General features: G+C 50.6%; 5 protein-coding genes across 5 annotated transcripts; 3 read left to right on the forward strand and 2 right to left on the reverse strand.

Moving 5' to 3' along the window:
• Positions 1-127: 127 nt before the first annotated feature.
• N0V89_006467 (uncharacterized protein) lies at positions 128-867 on the reverse strand (the record flags this gene model as incomplete). The annotated part of the gene is made up of 4 exons (XM_056215237.1): positions 128-203; positions 446-543; positions 592-794; positions 864-867. 4 exons carry the CDS (start codon positions 865-867, stop codon positions 128-130), a joined length of 381 nt encoding a protein of 126 aa, XP_056069484.1.
• A 2,356-nt stretch (positions 868-3,223) lies between these two features.
• Positions 3,224-4,133, forward strand: N0V89_006468 (uncharacterized protein; the record flags this gene model as incomplete). The annotated part of the gene is made up of 4 exons (XM_056215238.1): positions 3,224-3,316; positions 3,374-3,800; positions 3,853-3,906; positions 3,973-4,133. The coding sequence occupies 4 exons, from the start codon at positions 3,224-3,226 to the stop codon at positions 4,131-4,133; spliced, it is 735 nt and encodes a 244-aa protein (XP_056069485.1).
• Positions 4,134-4,372: 239 nt separating this feature from the next.
• Positions 4,373-5,770, reverse strand: N0V89_006469 (uncharacterized protein; the record flags this gene model as incomplete). The annotated part of the gene is made up of 1 exon (XM_056215239.1): positions 4,373-5,770. One exon carries the CDS (start codon positions 5,768-5,770, stop codon positions 4,373-4,375), a length of 1,398 nt encoding a protein of 465 aa, XP_056069486.1.
• A 3,803-nt stretch (positions 5,771-9,573) lies between these two features.
• On the forward strand, positions 9,574-10,554 carry N0V89_006470 (uncharacterized protein; the record flags this gene model as incomplete). Its single annotated transcript, XM_056215240.1, has 2 exons — positions 9,574-9,883; positions 9,932-10,554. The coding sequence occupies 2 exons, from the start codon at positions 9,574-9,576 to the stop codon at positions 10,552-10,554; spliced, it is 933 nt and encodes a 310-aa protein (XP_056069487.1).
• Positions 10,555-14,881: 4,327 nt separating this feature from the next.
• Positions 14,882-16,165, forward strand: N0V89_006471 (uncharacterized protein; the record flags this gene model as incomplete). The annotated part of the gene is made up of 2 exons (XM_056215241.1): positions 14,882-15,178; positions 15,233-16,165. 2 exons carry the CDS (start codon positions 14,882-14,884, stop codon positions 16,163-16,165), a joined length of 1,230 nt encoding a protein of 409 aa, XP_056069488.1.
• Positions 16,166-16,505: the final 340 nt, after the last annotated feature.

The raw sequence follows: 16,505 nt of genomic DNA on the forward strand, positions 1-16,505 counted from the left end.
AAACGACTTGCTTGATATGTGGGGATATAGGTCGGGGTCCATCAGAAGGATTCCTTCCCCCAATTTGCACCAGTGCAAACATTCCGCCCTTTTTAAGAGATGAGGTAAGAGTATCCGTAGCGCCGCGCTAAAACTGGGCTTCGGGATCGGTGACTGCATCCCGTTCGTGGTGCTTCTTGCGAAGAATCATCTCCTTCATAGAGCTGTTGCGTGTTAGAAAAGCGATATGAGTAAAACCGCAGTGTACCCATGCTGCTTACGTTGTTCTGTGTGTCTCACGACCCGCACGAATTTCAGTGGAGACAAAACCGCCCTGTTCCCGACGAATTAGCCGACGTCCGAAAGGATTCAAGGGAAACTCACAAGGATGGCGCTCAGCATCCAACACATAGCGCCGATGAAGAGGAACGCGAGAATCACCCTCCAAGACCGACACCCTGCAGACCCAATGGTCGCAATGCTAACGTCGGGAACCCTCCAGAAGCGGCCCCAGTAGAAGCCCCAGTAAGAGTAGTACCAGTTTGAGGTGCAGGAGCTGTTCAGCTGTAGAGCGAGTCAGCTGAGCATTTGTAACCTTACACCAGTACTTACATTTGCCAGTAGCCCAAATGCTACTATCGAGCAGATGAAAAGTACAACATCGATAGGAAAGACGTAGAAGGAATATTTAGCAGGAACGATAAGAAGTATAGAGAAGACAATTTCCAGAACGGAGATAACCTCGGCGTAGATCAAACGACCGTTCGCGGGCGTGTTTGCGAGGTTTATCAGGTAGAAGAAGCGGCTCAAGAGGCCTACAACGATGATAGCACTGCATAATGCGCCGAGGCGAAAGAGCACGGAAGCTACCTTCGAACTAGTACCCATGGTTATGTGTTGGAAGCGGTGCTCTATGATATGCTTGGATGATCGGATTGGTGATAAGTTTGGTGAAGACTGACGAAGTTCTGTGAGGAGATGTTGGGGCTCTATATAGCGGTCTCGAAGCCGACTGCTATGATCGATTTACAGTTGAGCCTTAAAATGCAACGGCGAACATGTGTAAGGAACCGGTACGAAAGCTGAAGCAGCGACCACTCGTCGCATCGTTTCTAGCCTTGGTACCTACTGCGTCATATTCCATGAAATCAGTTCCACCCAAGAAAACCGCCCAGCATCCACAATCTCTTCACTTGGCAGCCTTTTGCAGAATTGGTAGCGGGCGCGGGGTTACACGATTTGTTAAGTGGCGTTGGAGAAAACCAATGTAGAATGTATCGGGGGGTGAAGCTATTTTACCCCGCGTTCTAGACCCTTGCATCCCGACTTGTCGTGAAAGAGCTGAAATAACGGTGACTAAACGAGAATCACTAGCCTTATTGAAAATGGCGATAGCTTCAACAGAACTCGTGACTACGAGAGAGGCAAGTGTCAAGTGTGATACGCGGTCTTGTGAACTTTCGGTAATCCCACAAGCACCATCTGAGGCGGTCCGATACGAGCTTTCCGGTGTGTCTAATGTTGAAAGTGAACAAGGGTCATAGGTATGTCAAATAGTCAGTGGTGGATTGAGTAGGTACAATTTAAAGGCACAATGGCTCAGAAAGACGCTCGTGCCTGCTAGCTGAACTATCTGATTGATGCCCGGTGTGGCATGACATTTGGTCATGTTGCACATGCGCGATTTACTCGACGAATTATCGCATTAACACTCAGTCAAGACTGGGTGTACCCTGACTATGCCCAGACCATATGAATCAGCGCACCTGGAAGGAATTGATCGGGCACATATCTGTCGATTTGATGGATACGACTGCCTAGTCCTCTCTATCCAGTGAGGAGAGATACCCTGTCTATGATTGTGATAGGGAATCCCTATCTTGTCCGCTTATGACAGAGCATGTTTTACGATAGTTCCTGCAGCTAACTCACCTCTTGTTACAAGTGTTCGTAGTGCCATCGCCAATTGTAGAACTGTGGATAGAAACAGGTTGCATGTTTATGGGAGCTTTTCTACTGCTTTGCACATCGAGATCACCGGCTATCATAACCTGCGCTGCGTCGCAGGTGAATCGACCCTTCCGTCGCCCTTGATGAACGAAGCATACCGTATTCGCCTCTTCCTGGCGGCCTTGGCCAGCATCACGAACGTCACGAGCACGAAGTTCTCCTGACTGGTCCATGGGGGATTTCATTGATAAGTGATCATCAAGAACGCTTTTTCCCATGGCCATTGCTAGGGATTCAGCCGCTCTCCGCCTCATCGAATGAACCAGTCGGGGCCAGAGCAAAGCGTCAGGACCATCCCGGCTACGCCCCTTACGAAATTGATTGCCCGAACCCGCGTCCGACGATTCCCAATTCGACATCAGTTTCTCCGGAGGAAGCGAGCTGGCGGGAAAAGCGACAAAGTAATACCATTTGGGCGATACGCGACTTCCTCTTTCGCGCAAACATCAGCGGCTTTGACACCAACGGCTACATCGACAAGGTCGCTGACAATGCCACAGCTGTGCCAAATATCGCTGTTGCTTGTTCAGGTGGGGGATGGAGACCACACATGAACGCTGCGGGAGGAATAGCCGCATTGGACAACAGCACAACGAAGTCTACTCCGCCAGGCCACATGCACATTAGTTGCAGCCAAAGCACAAGGTGGCTATCCATTGTCGCAAAGGGTTCCGAGTGGCGTCGACCAGAGAGCTTTCGTTTGACGTTAAAGGCTTACGATGGCACCCTTCTGCGTCCTGGAAACATCCTTGCGCTGGGCAAAAGTGTACGGCATCTATCTCTTGAGTTGCGGGCCGGCCCGGGCACAAGACAAGGGTGGGGCACGCGATGACGTCGTCAAGAGTTCAAGAGGCCTCGCAGCAGGACATACACAGTAGACCAATGAACAACAAGTCAGAGTTCTGGGCAGTTACAATGCAGCTTGCGCCGATCGGTGTGCCCTCTCCTCCGATCAGCAGAAGCTAGGTATGAGCTGACGACGCGTCCGAGCGAGCTATCAGCCTCGCTCCAATGACCAACGACGTGTGAAGCACGCTGTCAAGGAGCTTTCCCACTCTGTCATACATATCATGGTTTACCCTTGGATGGCACAAGGTAGCGTGTGTCATAACATGCATGCTTCGAAAGCCTCAAGTACCAAGCTTCGCGCTTGCGATAGTAAGCTTTCACCCTCATGCTTGTACCCCCAACCAAGCGATCACAGACATTGAACTCCAACAGACCGGCCGCGACAATGCCTCACAACCACAACAACAAGAAGCACCACAACAGGCATGCCCACGAATCGGCTACCTCCTCGGGCATCAAAGACTATGGTTGCTGGAAGGTGAGACATGAAACATAGCCGTCGCCCGAGTTGTCGCTGAATATGCTTTTGCGATAGGGCACACCCTTGAGCTTCACCGCCCAGACACTCGACCAGGACAAGTCTCCCCACATCACGCTCAAGTTCAGCGACGGCTCGGGCACCAGAGAGGCAGACATCAACGTGGCGTCCACCGACGCAGACCACGACCTCGTATACTGGCTGAACCGCCAATACAGCAACCTAACCTTCACCCAGCAGTTGACCTCGCTTTCGCAGGGCTTCCACCAAGCGACGGACGCTGCTGGCCAGGGCTTGTCGCTGGACTATCTCCGCACGAAGCCTGCGCTCATCGACCTGAGCGCTGGCCGTGTGCTACCTAACTCGGAGGAGGGACCGAATAATGATATTCTGGACCAGCTGGAGCCCATCTTGAACGATGCGATCAAGGCCAAAGCAGACATGTACCTCTTCGGATCCGACTACGGCACGGGAATCCACGACAGTACGCACACTCATGGTCAATCTGCATCGCGATACACTAACCCTGCCACCAGTCCACATGAACCAAGGAAACGAATCCAACTTCGAGAGCGCAGTCGGAAATGACGGTACGCCATATCTCCTACATAACATAATGCATGCGCCGATTTCAAGTACTGACTGTTCGCGACCAGGCGCCATCTTTTTCCACTACGCGAACGACGACGCCCATTTCGAGGGTGTCTTTTTGGCGTTTGCCACACAGGAGGTGCCGACTGATGACTCGACTGGGAAGCCTACGGCGGATGCGCAGGCGCTGAGCTCGATTGCGAAGGGCACTGCGACGAGTACCTAGGTAGTGGGTAGAGCTAGGGTCGAACTTAGATATACGATGCGGATAGCAGCATACATACGTAAGGGGTAAACATATATCCATTCAAGAGAATGATTTCAATAGAAACGTACAAAGTATAAAGTATAGAGCTTGATTGTGGCGTTTGATCTCAAGGCCAGAGACCTCGGAGAATCTACTTCTAGGCGCCGACGCTAGCGTACACGTGATTTGCTATGCATTATGCATCTGTAATCCTTAACTCACTCCCCAAGAATCTCCCCAGCGACCCTCTCCCCACTCCTAATAGCCCCATCCATATACCCAGTCCAGTACTCCGCCGTCTCCGTCCCCGCCCAATGCAATCCATCCACCGGCTCTCGCAGCGCCTTGCCGTACCTACTCAGCACGCCTACGGGCGCAAACGCAACGGGGCCGCCCTTGCTAAACTCTTCGAGATCCCACCTTTGAATCACGAAGTCCTTGGGCGATTTAGCCTGCTGACCAAAGTAGCGTGAGAAGTCTGAAAGGATTTTCGATTTGATGGTGGCAGGGGACGCGGTGTCGAGGGCGCGCATGTCATCGCCGAGGATAAAGCCCATGACGGCGCCGAAGGTGGGAGAGGAGGGCGTGTTGTCGAATGTTACTTTCGTGGCGCCGGTGTCGCTGATAGCTTGCCCGTTGAGGTCTTCGGTGGTGCGCCAGAAGGGGGTGTCGTACACTGCGATGGCCTTTCCGATTGCGCCCATTCGAAGTAGTTGGTTGAGTTGAGTGCGTGCATGGGGAAGGGGCGGTGAGAATGTGATGTCTTTAACGAGGGTTGGCGCGAGCGCGAGGACTACCTTGTTGGCGCTCACGTTGAGGCCTTTGGCTGTGATGTGGTAGCCTGTGGAGGTCTTGGTGATGCACTGAACGGGAGCGTTGAGGGAGATGCGGTCTTCTCCTATTTTGTCGGCGAGTTTGAGAGGAATGAGTTGGGTCCCGCCTTCGACGCGTTTCTCCTGTGCGCCGTCGGTAACGCCGATGAGCCGAGCGACAGTTCCTTTATTGGACTCGTCTCCAGCTGCGGAAATATACGCTGTCACGTAGAGCAATGACAGTTCGGCTGGTTCCGCGGCAAAGACGGCCTTGGTGAAGCTGGTGAGTACGGTCTGCGTACCTGCCTGTGCGGCAAAGCTGTTGACCCACTGTCCAAACGTAACACTGTCCCACTCCGTAGCGTTAGGATGTTCCCACGGAGCGTTCGTATCAACACTCGCAGCCCACCCATCGAGAGTCGCGACTATCGTAGCAACCTCAGCCAAAACCTCATCCGGAACAGGCGGAACGCCGCCAGTCGCAGCATCCGGAACATAAACAACGCGCTGATTGTTATTCCAAAGCACTGAGCTTCCATTGTTGTAAGTATCAAAGGTCTGAAGCCCAAGGGAAGAGATGTATTCGATGACCTTGTTTTGCGTAGGACCGACGAACTCGGCTCCAACCTCGGTGACGTCTCCATTGGCGAGCTTCCTGTTGAGAATCTTGCCGCCTACGCGGTCTCGGGCTTCGAGGACAAGCACTGATTTGCCACCGTCGATAAGCTTTTTCGCTGCTGTGAGGCCGGAGAGGCCTCCTCCTACGATCGCAACATCGACGCTTTGAACTTGCGGTGCTGCCATTACAGGATACGTAGAGATGCTCGCGAAAGAGCAGAAGAGTATCGGGAAGCGCATGTTCAGGAAGAGAAGTAGTAGGTAGAGCGGAAGAAGAAGGATTGGAAAATGCGCAGATGAGGATACTTGCCAGTGTGTTTCTCTCAGCGTGTCTGAGCTGTCGTTCTTATACCCATCGCAGCATCAATGTTAAAAGACTGAACGAGTCACTTGCCAAAACCAGGATGAAGTTGCGAAATACAGGCACCGAGGTATGTTGTATGGGACAAGGTTGACTCAATTCACGATGGAGCTTAGTTAATCCCTCCACCCGTAGTTCGAAGCAACAAGCTAGGGAAAATCCAAGTCACATGGAAAGGCATCCAATCACGCGGCATTCGGCTCCCGACTGTCCGACTACAAACTATGAGAAGGGGAATTCCCCTTTAAGAAGTGCTCCTCGGACTAGTCGGAGGCCGGATGCTCCGTGATTGGACACGATGCCATTCGTTCTAGCGAGTAGTATCGTGCATTATATTCGAAGTCATGATGTTTGATCCATTCTATGCCGAGGTCGGCGGGGCACAGATTACATTCCTTAGGTCTTTTGTCTTTGCAGAGATACCTGGATAGCTTTCAAGCGACGACGTTTTTGGAAATATTTACGAACAGTAGCCGAGCTACACAACATGAAGAATTACTGCGCGGGTACGTAGAAATCGCAGAGGATGCCGCGCATTAACGACCGATATGAGAACCTTTTCGGAAGGTAGGCAGGCTTGTAAACAGCAGTCAGTTCCCGAAATGCTAACGCAAGTACGAAATGCTCACTACCCATCGCAATCGTAGCTTCGTAGCCGTCACTGGTCAAACATTCGCTCGATCGAACCTAATGGATGTCATCTCCTTCTATTTGTCATGTACTCTGTCTACCTCTGGCTTTAGCACATTCAGTCTGATAGTCCACACCGCGTCGAACTACATGCCATACATTGCGTCTATCACACCGGTGTGATGGTTGGCGGACAATTGTGTCAGAAGCCTGTGCTCATCTAGGGAGGAGAGTAATCCCTAGAGGAGCGCTGAGGGAATACCACGCGCAACGAGCTGGTAATGCACATATGCAGCCTCCTTTATTGTGGCTTTCATTATCGATCGACTCAGGACAACCGAAGTGTAACAGACTGGAACTGGGCACTATGGTGAGCTTTGATCGGCGTGTGTGTCGTCAGGTCTGTCAATATCCTGCGATCTGCGATTACCACGCAGGGAAGAATATAAAATGCGTTACGCCTTCTCTTTTACTGGGTGCTGCGTTTCTTATCTTTCGGCCTTTGCGGCCTCTCGGCTGAGGTATCCTTAAGCCTATTATCTGTTTCTGATTTCGCCGGACTATAGTCGGTTCAGGTTGTCAGATTGGTTATTTCCTCTGCCAGTTGCCGCAATTATACTGATGTTTTCGCTCAAAGTACTTGATCCATTTGTCGAGTACATGTGATACATATGCTGCCATGTGGTTATCATAGCCCGAGGCAATTCCTGTGCGAAATTCGGAATTCTTATAAAGTCTTTCTTATTAGAATAAGATATATTTGTCCAATTCCATACCAATACCAGACAGCGCCTTGTTCGTGAGACTAGTACAAAGACATGCCGAGGGCCATGTCTCTATCCGCATGCATGCGGGGTCCTGGGAGCATTGAATTGGAGTTTGTGTGAGTTCTTGGATGTTTTTACTCATTGAAAAACTTGGCGCCGAGTCTCGATGGTGCGATAAAATGTCACCTTGAGCGACGAGAACTGTAACCACTGCTCCATAGTCGGCAATAGATGTAGCCTTCAATATGAAATCGAAACATCGACGAATTAATCACACATACTAATGTTCTCGATGGTGAGATATTTGCTGGATGGAAGCGGCGTGGTTGCCTAGCTACATAGTTGTAGATACATGGAAGTCCAAAGACAAAAGGAGTGTAATGTATCAAAGACACGGCCGGAGTTCAAATAAGGAATCCAGCAGATGATGGGGGAGAGGTTTCGGGAAGCAGCACTCGGGGACAAACCTTCCGAAGAAGTAAGACAGTGGTTGCAACGCCATGAACGACCGTGAGTATCGAGTCAAGTCGCAGCAGCTACTGTGTCTGTCCCGTCGTATATGGTTCCGTCTCCGGTGGTGGGGGAGGGCAACGTAGGAAGCCCTCTCCACACGGACCGACCTCATCAGTAAAATGAAAACGTATGTTGCAAACATAAGAGATAGCCTTCATGAGCGAGATAGCAGCTTTGGTGTCAGATGTGTTGTGCGCCCCCGTGAGAGAAGCGTCAACTTTCGTATAATGAAGAATGTGCGGTGTAGGAAAGAAAAAGTGCGACTTAGCACGAGGGAAAGCTACCCCCGAGAGAGCAAAGAAGAAGTTATGCCTCAAAGGTCGGCCAAGAGTAACACCTCTCTTCCACCATGACCTAGCCTCCTTTCTCGCACCGTCTGTCTCACGGAAGCGGGCCTTGTGTTTGAGTTCATGGTGTTTGGACGCGATAATTGCTGGTAGCAAATCGAGACACAGATACTCATCGGCAATCGTTGCTGTGCTAAGACGAACGTTTGGACAACTTCGGTAGTTGCGCATGTCCAGCGACACCTGTTCCACACGTCAGATATCTATGTGACGAACGTGGACGATGGTCAGGGAGTTCGTCACATAGGAGGCCCACACGGTGCGCACTGGTCTCTCCACCTCGACGCTAGGCTCTACCGGTGGCTTCATAGGGCCGGGATCATGGCCGCGGCCGTGCCAGTCGTTCGGAGATAGCATGTCCAACGTGCGAAGCGTTTGCGGGCAGGCTAGCGACGATGCTAGTGCAGAGGGGCGATTCAAAAGTTGATAGCATGAGCGAACGTGTCTAAAGGCAGATGGGTCTCAGGCGACTTGAAGATGACAGCCTGGAGAGGATTCGGCGGGGTAGTTGCCAAGGATTCATGACTAATGCTCTCTGGCCGTCGGGCTGATCGCCAGGCTGATCTGAACCAACATACTTTTCAACCTCGCCCACCCTTCAAACCGGAGAGCAACGAATTATGGCCAGTCCCTCGACGTGGTCCTGGGATCCGAATCGCCAGGACTATTACTACGTAACGGCAGATTGTGCGAAGTCCCCTGACTTTGTGTATATCGCTTCGGACTTACTTTTCTTCTAGCTTCGGGCAATTACACCTACCATTACGCCAAGGATCAGGTTCAGGATGTATTACACGAAAGGCACGATTCGGTCAACTGTGCCATCGCCGCTGCACCTGAGAACGTGTCTCCAGAAGTTCGAGAGCAACTTCCGAATTTCATCAAGGGCACACCAGACGGAAGCTTGACCGAGAGATTAGACCCTAGTAAGCTCTTTAGCCCCTTGAAATGCCGGCAAGCGATCTAAATATCAGGTTATCGCATGCGTTCTGGCGCAGATTTGTATGAATTCTTCAAGGTTGGCAAAGTAAGATCCCTGGGAAGATATGTTGGCTTGAGATAAACCGGACTAGGTATTCTCCATGCTTCATGTTCAAGCTGCTGCTGCGCAAACCCTGGTCCCCATCAGCGACAACATTTCGCTCGTCAAGTACGGTGAACATGCATTTTCCCAAATTAGACGCTTCGTCATTGTCGATGTACGGAGAGGATTTGTCTACGCCTGGTAAATCACTGGTGAATCATTGAGACGGACAGCATGCTTACGTTCGTTTTAGTCCGATTTTTACATACAACCAACAGGGTACATTGAAGCGTGGATGTGTTCCATCGCAGCATAGTGTGATTTACCTTTTGGGCAGCACACCCACCATGTTTCCCGGTGAGTATGAGAGAGGACTGACCAAACAACCTATCGCAGTAATACCTGCCGATGCGAGTGTTTACATGGCTCCAGCGAGTCGTTTACATTACGCGAAGGCGTATCCGGTTGAAATGAACGTAAAAGTGAAGAATATCGGTGACGTGGATTCCGCGTGCTTGGATCTGTTGCTGCAATATTACAGAGAAGAGAACTTGCCGGAAGGCTTCGCATATCCTGGCTTGATCACCTCGTATCCTGCTAAGAGTGAAAGTATCAGCGCAGCTGGAGACCTTTTCGTTTTCAAGCTCTTCGATTCAGGTACACCGATCTTCGTCCAAATTAAGTGGAGCTCTAATCGATGAGCAGAATTTGAAACTGTTAACAATCCGAAGGCCTTCTTTAAAAAGGGCAGAGTTTTCATGACTCCTTGGCCAGAACCATCAGGAGATGCTATCAAGGACCAGACGGGGCCACGCGTTTCTGTCAAAATTCGAACATTTGTCGTCATACGCCCGCAAAATGGACATTGCACCTGCATACCTATCAACACGTATCAGGACCAAGGAACAAGAAAACCAGGCGTGATTGCAAAGGATCATGCTGCCGTGGTACCTGTCGGCGAGAGGTCGACAGAGCATCCCCTGGAGAGCCTCACGAAATCTCCCATCTTCCTGAAGGTGGAGAATCTTTCCACTGGTCCCGTGGATCCGATGTCGCGCATTAACTTCGCCAAAGTATACACGATTGAGGAGAACGTTAAAGTTCGCAACATAGGGCGAATTGTACCCGAGTCAATTCATCAGATGGATGAGTATTTCAAAGAATCCTTCAAGTTTGGAACAGAATCCACCACACCCGGTCAAACCCAGGTCCACCAAGCTCCAGCACATTCATACCAGCCTTACCAAACTCAACCATATCAAAGTCAGACATACCAGACTCAGACATACCAGCCTCAGACATACCAGCCTCAATCATACCAGTACTAGGCTCAGACATTCCAGGCTCAGACAAATCCAGTCTCAAGCTACCGACCTGGGATCTACTATCGAGATGCCTGTTAGCATTACAGCGGGCTATTCTACGATCTGTTGAGTTACGCAACTCCAACGATATGAGGCGTTCGTGACCGGTGAACCGTGCCACGTTAATGTGACAGAGCGTAGGCCGCGGCAAGTCCATTTTCCTGCAGGTCGCTGCATGACAAGCCGGTCGCAGCCTGCTATTGGATCAGCCAACACGAATTAGCCTTGCGAGTATCCCAAGACAGGCTTGACTGGCCCTACAGATACAATGTCAGCCCGGGTGGGGTCATCATAAAAGCGCAGCCATCACCACTGCACGGCATGTTTTCTACCTTCTACCAACATGGAAATCGTCGGTGCTGTCGCTGCACTCACTCAGCTCGCGAAGTATGGTTTCGATTTGACCAATGGTATACCAGAAGTCAGTCGACGATTACGACATGCACCAGCCTTGTTACGCGAGTGGAACGATCGAGCGTCATTATTGGCTAGCCTTGCCCAAACACTTCAGAATCGACCTGCACTTTTGCGACGGGTCGAGCCTGACATCATCACAAGGCTAGTCACAGACGTCGGTAATGTTGCGTCACTCCTTCAGGATCTCGCAGTAGCTGCAGGAGATGGGAAAGTGGCAAGGGCTAGGAAGCGAGTCCAAATCATCAGGAAGGAGAGGGAGATAGATAAAGCCCTGGGCTCCATTGGTCAATTAGGAAGTGCATTACAAGCACAACTTCTGTATGAATGCCACTCCAATTCATGAATCCCACTTACGGATGCTAGCCTCTTGTTGACCGAGCCTCAACCCATGCAGCGTCTCCTCACGACACACGGGACCCCGCAGTCTTTACAAACTGACTTGGTAACGTCACCATCGCCGGCAAGCATCTTCGGCCTTGTCGCACTCCTTCTCATAGTCTGACGAGCTCATTATTTCTCAGGTGGGCCAAACTCCGACGGCCCGGCCAAGCGGTGCCCTTGTTATGGGCCTACCGCAACGCGACCGCCATTTTATTGGTCGCAAAGCACTCCTACAAAAGTTGACCGCCAAGCTGACTGATGTGGATAGTAAAACAGTCATACTGACAGGATTAGGTGGGATTGGGTATGATTACTCTAAGCAATACATACTCGTTGAAGTTGATTAAATGGTAGCAAAACAGCGGTAATAATCGAGTTATTGCACATGATCCGAGACGAGAATCATCAACAACTACCTGTCATCTGGATTGACGGATCAAGCGAAATCAGCATGATCTCGAGCTGTCGCGCTGTGCCCCACACAGAGCAGACAACGACATATCCCGATGCAGTATTCGAAACTATAACAACCGCTTTGATGGCTATCTTTTCCAAAGCCTCTAGGGGAGCTCTTGTTGTCTTGGACAACATTGATTCGACTACTATAATACCAGCATCTTTGAAGATGATTCTCCAAGGCAACAGTAAAATCCGTACCTTAATGACGACTAGGAGTGTGCGCTTCGCTTTACAGATCGTACATCCACAGGATATTGAGGAGCTTACCAGCATGGTCCTTCCAGACGCAACAAGCCTTCTGCTCTCGTACACACTACCGATTCTCAGGACTCTTGAAGAAGCGACTTCCATAGCACGTGCCCTCGAGTGCTTTCCTTCTGCAATCGTTGATGCAGGTATTGGTATACGATGCGGTACTGTTCCAATACTTCAGGTTCCTTTCACCCCTTCTTCACTCTTCTCCAACATCGGCCACTGCACAGCACAGCAAATGCGGATGCACAGACACCCTTCGACACATTTGACATTTTCCATGGAGGCTCTAGAATCGCAAAATGCTCACGCTACGCGTCTATTATTGTGTCTCGCTTGTTTTCACGAAACTGCTTGCCTGGGAAAGCTACTCGAAGAGCTCACGAGGACGAGGGAAGAGCAAGACACTTTATCGCTGCTGAAAGCTTACTATCTGTTAGAGTCAGAGCCGCCTGATGTCTCCCAGCGACTCAATCGATTCGTAAGAGACGATGCGAGAGCTGCATTAGCGGGGTACCACGAGCGCGACATTGTTATAAACCTTGCTATACAGGCGGTGGCGCCGAGTACCTTTACGTGCAACGGTGCCCCTTCTCAACGCGACCTTCATCAAACTTCGGTTTTGTGCACAGCTTTGGAAGTTACGACTGTGGACGAGCTACATAGCTCAAGTATTGTGTGTTTGCTCTCGATGGCACTCTCTCTTTGCGAGCAACTCATCACTGTCGGTAATGTTCTTGGAGCGATCCAGCTTATCGCTCAAACGATCACATGGGCGACTGCATCTGCTATAAATACTTGCGCTGCAGTGAACAACTTGCGAAGCAAAGTAGGCGCCGCATACTACCATCAGGGTCTATTCGAGGTCGCCGCGAGAACACTGGAAGAAGTCACTCGAAGCCAGATTGTGGAGGTTGGCTTATGTCATGTGGATACAGTGCACAGCTTGAACAATCTAGGGGTCGTTCATCAGGGCCAAGGTCTTTTCAAGGACGCCGAAAGATACCACCGTAAAGCCTTCAACATCAAGCAGCATCTGTTTGGGCGGCGCCACTCAGAATCTTTTGTGACGATGAATAATCTCGCACTTTCTTTGCAAAGCCAGAACAGACATGTCGATGCTTGTGGGCTCTTCGAAGCAGTTCTACACGGAAGAAGAATGCTTCTCGATTCAGGAAGTCTAGACATACACATCAGCATGAGCAACTTGGGTGTTTCCTACCAGTTTCAAGGGCGTTGTTCTGAGGCTTTGGAGTTGTTCCAGAACGCACTTGAAGGACTCCAGCGTCTCTTCGGCCAGAATCACCCTGAAGTCCTGAAGTGCAAAGGCAACATTGCGTTAGTGAAAGATCGTCGAGGCCAATGCGATGAAGCTGTCCAGTTGTTACAAGAGGTTGCCGCGGCGCAGAAACTTACACTGCCTAAGGCGCATCCTGACACATTGAGGACGTTACGAAATCTCGCTGTCATTCTGCATCGACAGTGCGAGTATGGAAAAGCGGAAATTGTCATCCAAGAAAGCCTCGCTATCGAAGAAGCTGAGTACGGGAAAGGTAGTCCCAAAACCTTCGTCAACCTACAGCATCTTTCCGCGGTTTTACACGAGCGGAAGAAACTTGACCAAGCTCTCGACATTGCGAGGTGGCTATATGAATCAAGGCGCGAGACACTGGGAGTCGCTCACGCAGACACCATGTGCAGCTTAAGCCACATCAGAGAGCTAGAAGTGGAGATGCTACCAATGAAGCTGGAGCGTTGTGCTTTGATGAATCCGGATAGCTTGCTTTGCAGTAGAGTTTGAGAGCCAATGTCTTCCTCGAAGGGGAAAACGCCGTAGGAAGCTGTCGTTACCACCTTAGGAAGCTTTATTTTCTCACTTAGTCATTGTTAGCTAGCGTTTGCATTTCGGACGTTAAGGTTTGGCTGCAATCCGCCTATGCTAGAAATCGCAATATTCTGTTACCTGCATATTCCTCGTGAATATCTTTACCGCAGGACAGTAGTAGCTTCGGTTCTTCTGGTGGACAATCTGTTCGGTGGTATGCCGGATAACTATGGTATAGTGATGCGTTGAAACCCCGAACTACTCTCCAGATGCTTCTTGGTCAAACATTCCAGGCCGATAAGTGTCAATCGATGTGCCATCGACCAGTCGCGAGAAGAAAAGCCCTCCGCTTCAATGGTGGTAGTGAACGTACAGTTGAGAATCATGTTTGTGCTAGGCAAGTGGTATGCTTCCGATGTAAAAGAAGCTGTTTCTTGCTTATTTGGCAGGAAAGAGCTCTTAGGTTGTGTGCAACTTTGCGCACATTCCATGCCGCCCATAAGATACTGCAATTCTAGCCAGGCCCTGAAACCGCTCAGGCATCATTCTCATACACATCCGTCACTCAGATTTCTGAAACAATCCCTGCGTCAGTTGATTCGTGATCAGAAACACCATGTCGGGTTAGCGCGCACATCCCTACCTCGCTGTTCGGGTTTAGCCGATTCTTGAAAGGGAAACATCTGTAAGATCCACGTGTGGCATCCATCCTGAGTGCCTTAGCATCATACTGCGGAGAGCATCGAATATGATATGGAATCAGACTTGGAACATTTGACTACTTGGCCGCACTGGGACGCACTGTATAAGATGCACGATGTTGCTAGAGGAAAAATCATCGAAGCAGCAGAGCTGGACTCGAGGTCGACAATTTACTACATTCCTTATTCACTTTACATTCACTTTACATTCACTTACACATTAATATTCCTGACCACTCGCTTTTCGACTGTCAACATGCACTACGCCAACCTTTGCACCCTTTTCGTTCTGGTGGCATTGCGCACCCCTGCCTCTGCTCTTCCAAGATCAAAGGCTGGGTGTCAAAATGCTGCAACTGGCAAGGCGGTCTATGTCATCACGAACGCTGCACAGAACGCCATCGCTGCTATGCCAATTAGTGCCAAAGGCACCCTGGGCAATGCGACGATTACTTCTACGTCAGGGCAGGGATCTGTCGCTCTCGATGCGGACGGCAAGCCAGCAACACCTGATGCGCTTGTGGGACAGTCGGCCTTGACCATTGCAGGCCAGGTATGCAAAGCCCCAAACTCTACAATGATACTATTTTGACTGACCATATCGAAGCACATCTTCACCGTTAATGCGGGGTCGAACACCGTCTCCATGCTTGCTATCTCACCGAACGATCCACTGAAACTGCAGATGGTCGGCCAGCCGGCTGCAGTTCCTGGAACCTTCCCCAATACCGTTGCCGCATCCGTCAAGAACTCTATGGTCTGCGTTGCGACTTCTGGATCACAAGCCGGCGTCTCCTGCGGCATGTTTGACGCCGTGAATGGCATCGGCGAAATGACTCCCATCGGTACCTTCGACCTCAACCAATCTGATCCGCCCGTTGGCCCGACCAACACCGTCTCTCACACGTTCTTCTCCGCCGACGAGTCAATGCTCTTCACCACCGTGAAAGGGGATCCTGCTGTCAACAACACCGGTTTCCTCAGCGTTGTTCCTGTTCAGATGAGTAAGAATGGCGATTGCTCATCAATGGTCGGAAAAGAGACACGTTCTAGTCCCAACGGCACTGCCGTGCTCTTCGGCTCCACCCCAATTCCAGGCGCCAATCCTCCCCAGATCTTCGCCACCGATGCATCCTTCGGCGCCGCCATTCTCTCTGTCGATGGCTCTTCCCAGACCACCACTCTCGCGAGCCAAGCAATCGACGGACAAAAAGCTACCTGCTGGTCTACAATCTCTTCGGTGACAAACAGCGCCTTCGTCACTGACGTTGGCGTGAACCACATCGTCGAAATGAGTCTCAAGGACGCGAGCATCATTGGGCAGATCGACCTAAGCCAGCAACAAGCGAGTGCGGCCGATCCAGGCCTGATCGACCTGAAGGCTTCGGGCAACTTTTTGTACGCTCTTAGCCCCGGTAATGGAACGAGCCAGGCTGCAATCAGTGTGTTGAACGTCAAGAGCAAACAACTGGTACAGCACGCTGAGCTTGGCGCCATCGGCGTCGGATCGACGGCACAGGGAATGGCAGTGTTGGCCTAAAAAGGAAGAGCTTGAGAAATAGTAGAGAAGCAGTGGGCAGTGTTATTCAGCTGAGCAGGCAAGCTTTGTGTCATGCTATTGTTTATATGAATGGACCTTTGGAGGGTATACACAATGCCGACCCTCTTTACTCTTCAGCTTTCCTGTCACGCATTAATCTGGCGATTTCCTCCTCGCATTTCTCTTACTCCCTATAGTAAATCTATCAGTTAAAATTCTTAATTCTTTTAATGAAGTGCTATAGGAGGTGGCACATTCTTTGCGCGAACGATAGTGAAGATGAAAAATAAAATAAAACAGCCACACACCTCACAAGAATATGAGGATGCTTCGTGCTGCC

The sequence above is a fragment of the Didymosphaeria variabile genome (assembly GCF_027946475.1).
Source record: "Didymosphaeria variabile strain IMI 356815 chromosome Unknown scaffold_5, whole genome shotgun sequence".
Classification (NCBI taxonomy): Eukaryota; Fungi; Ascomycota; class Dothideomycetes; order Pleosporales; family Didymosphaeriaceae; genus Didymosphaeria; species Didymosphaeria variabile.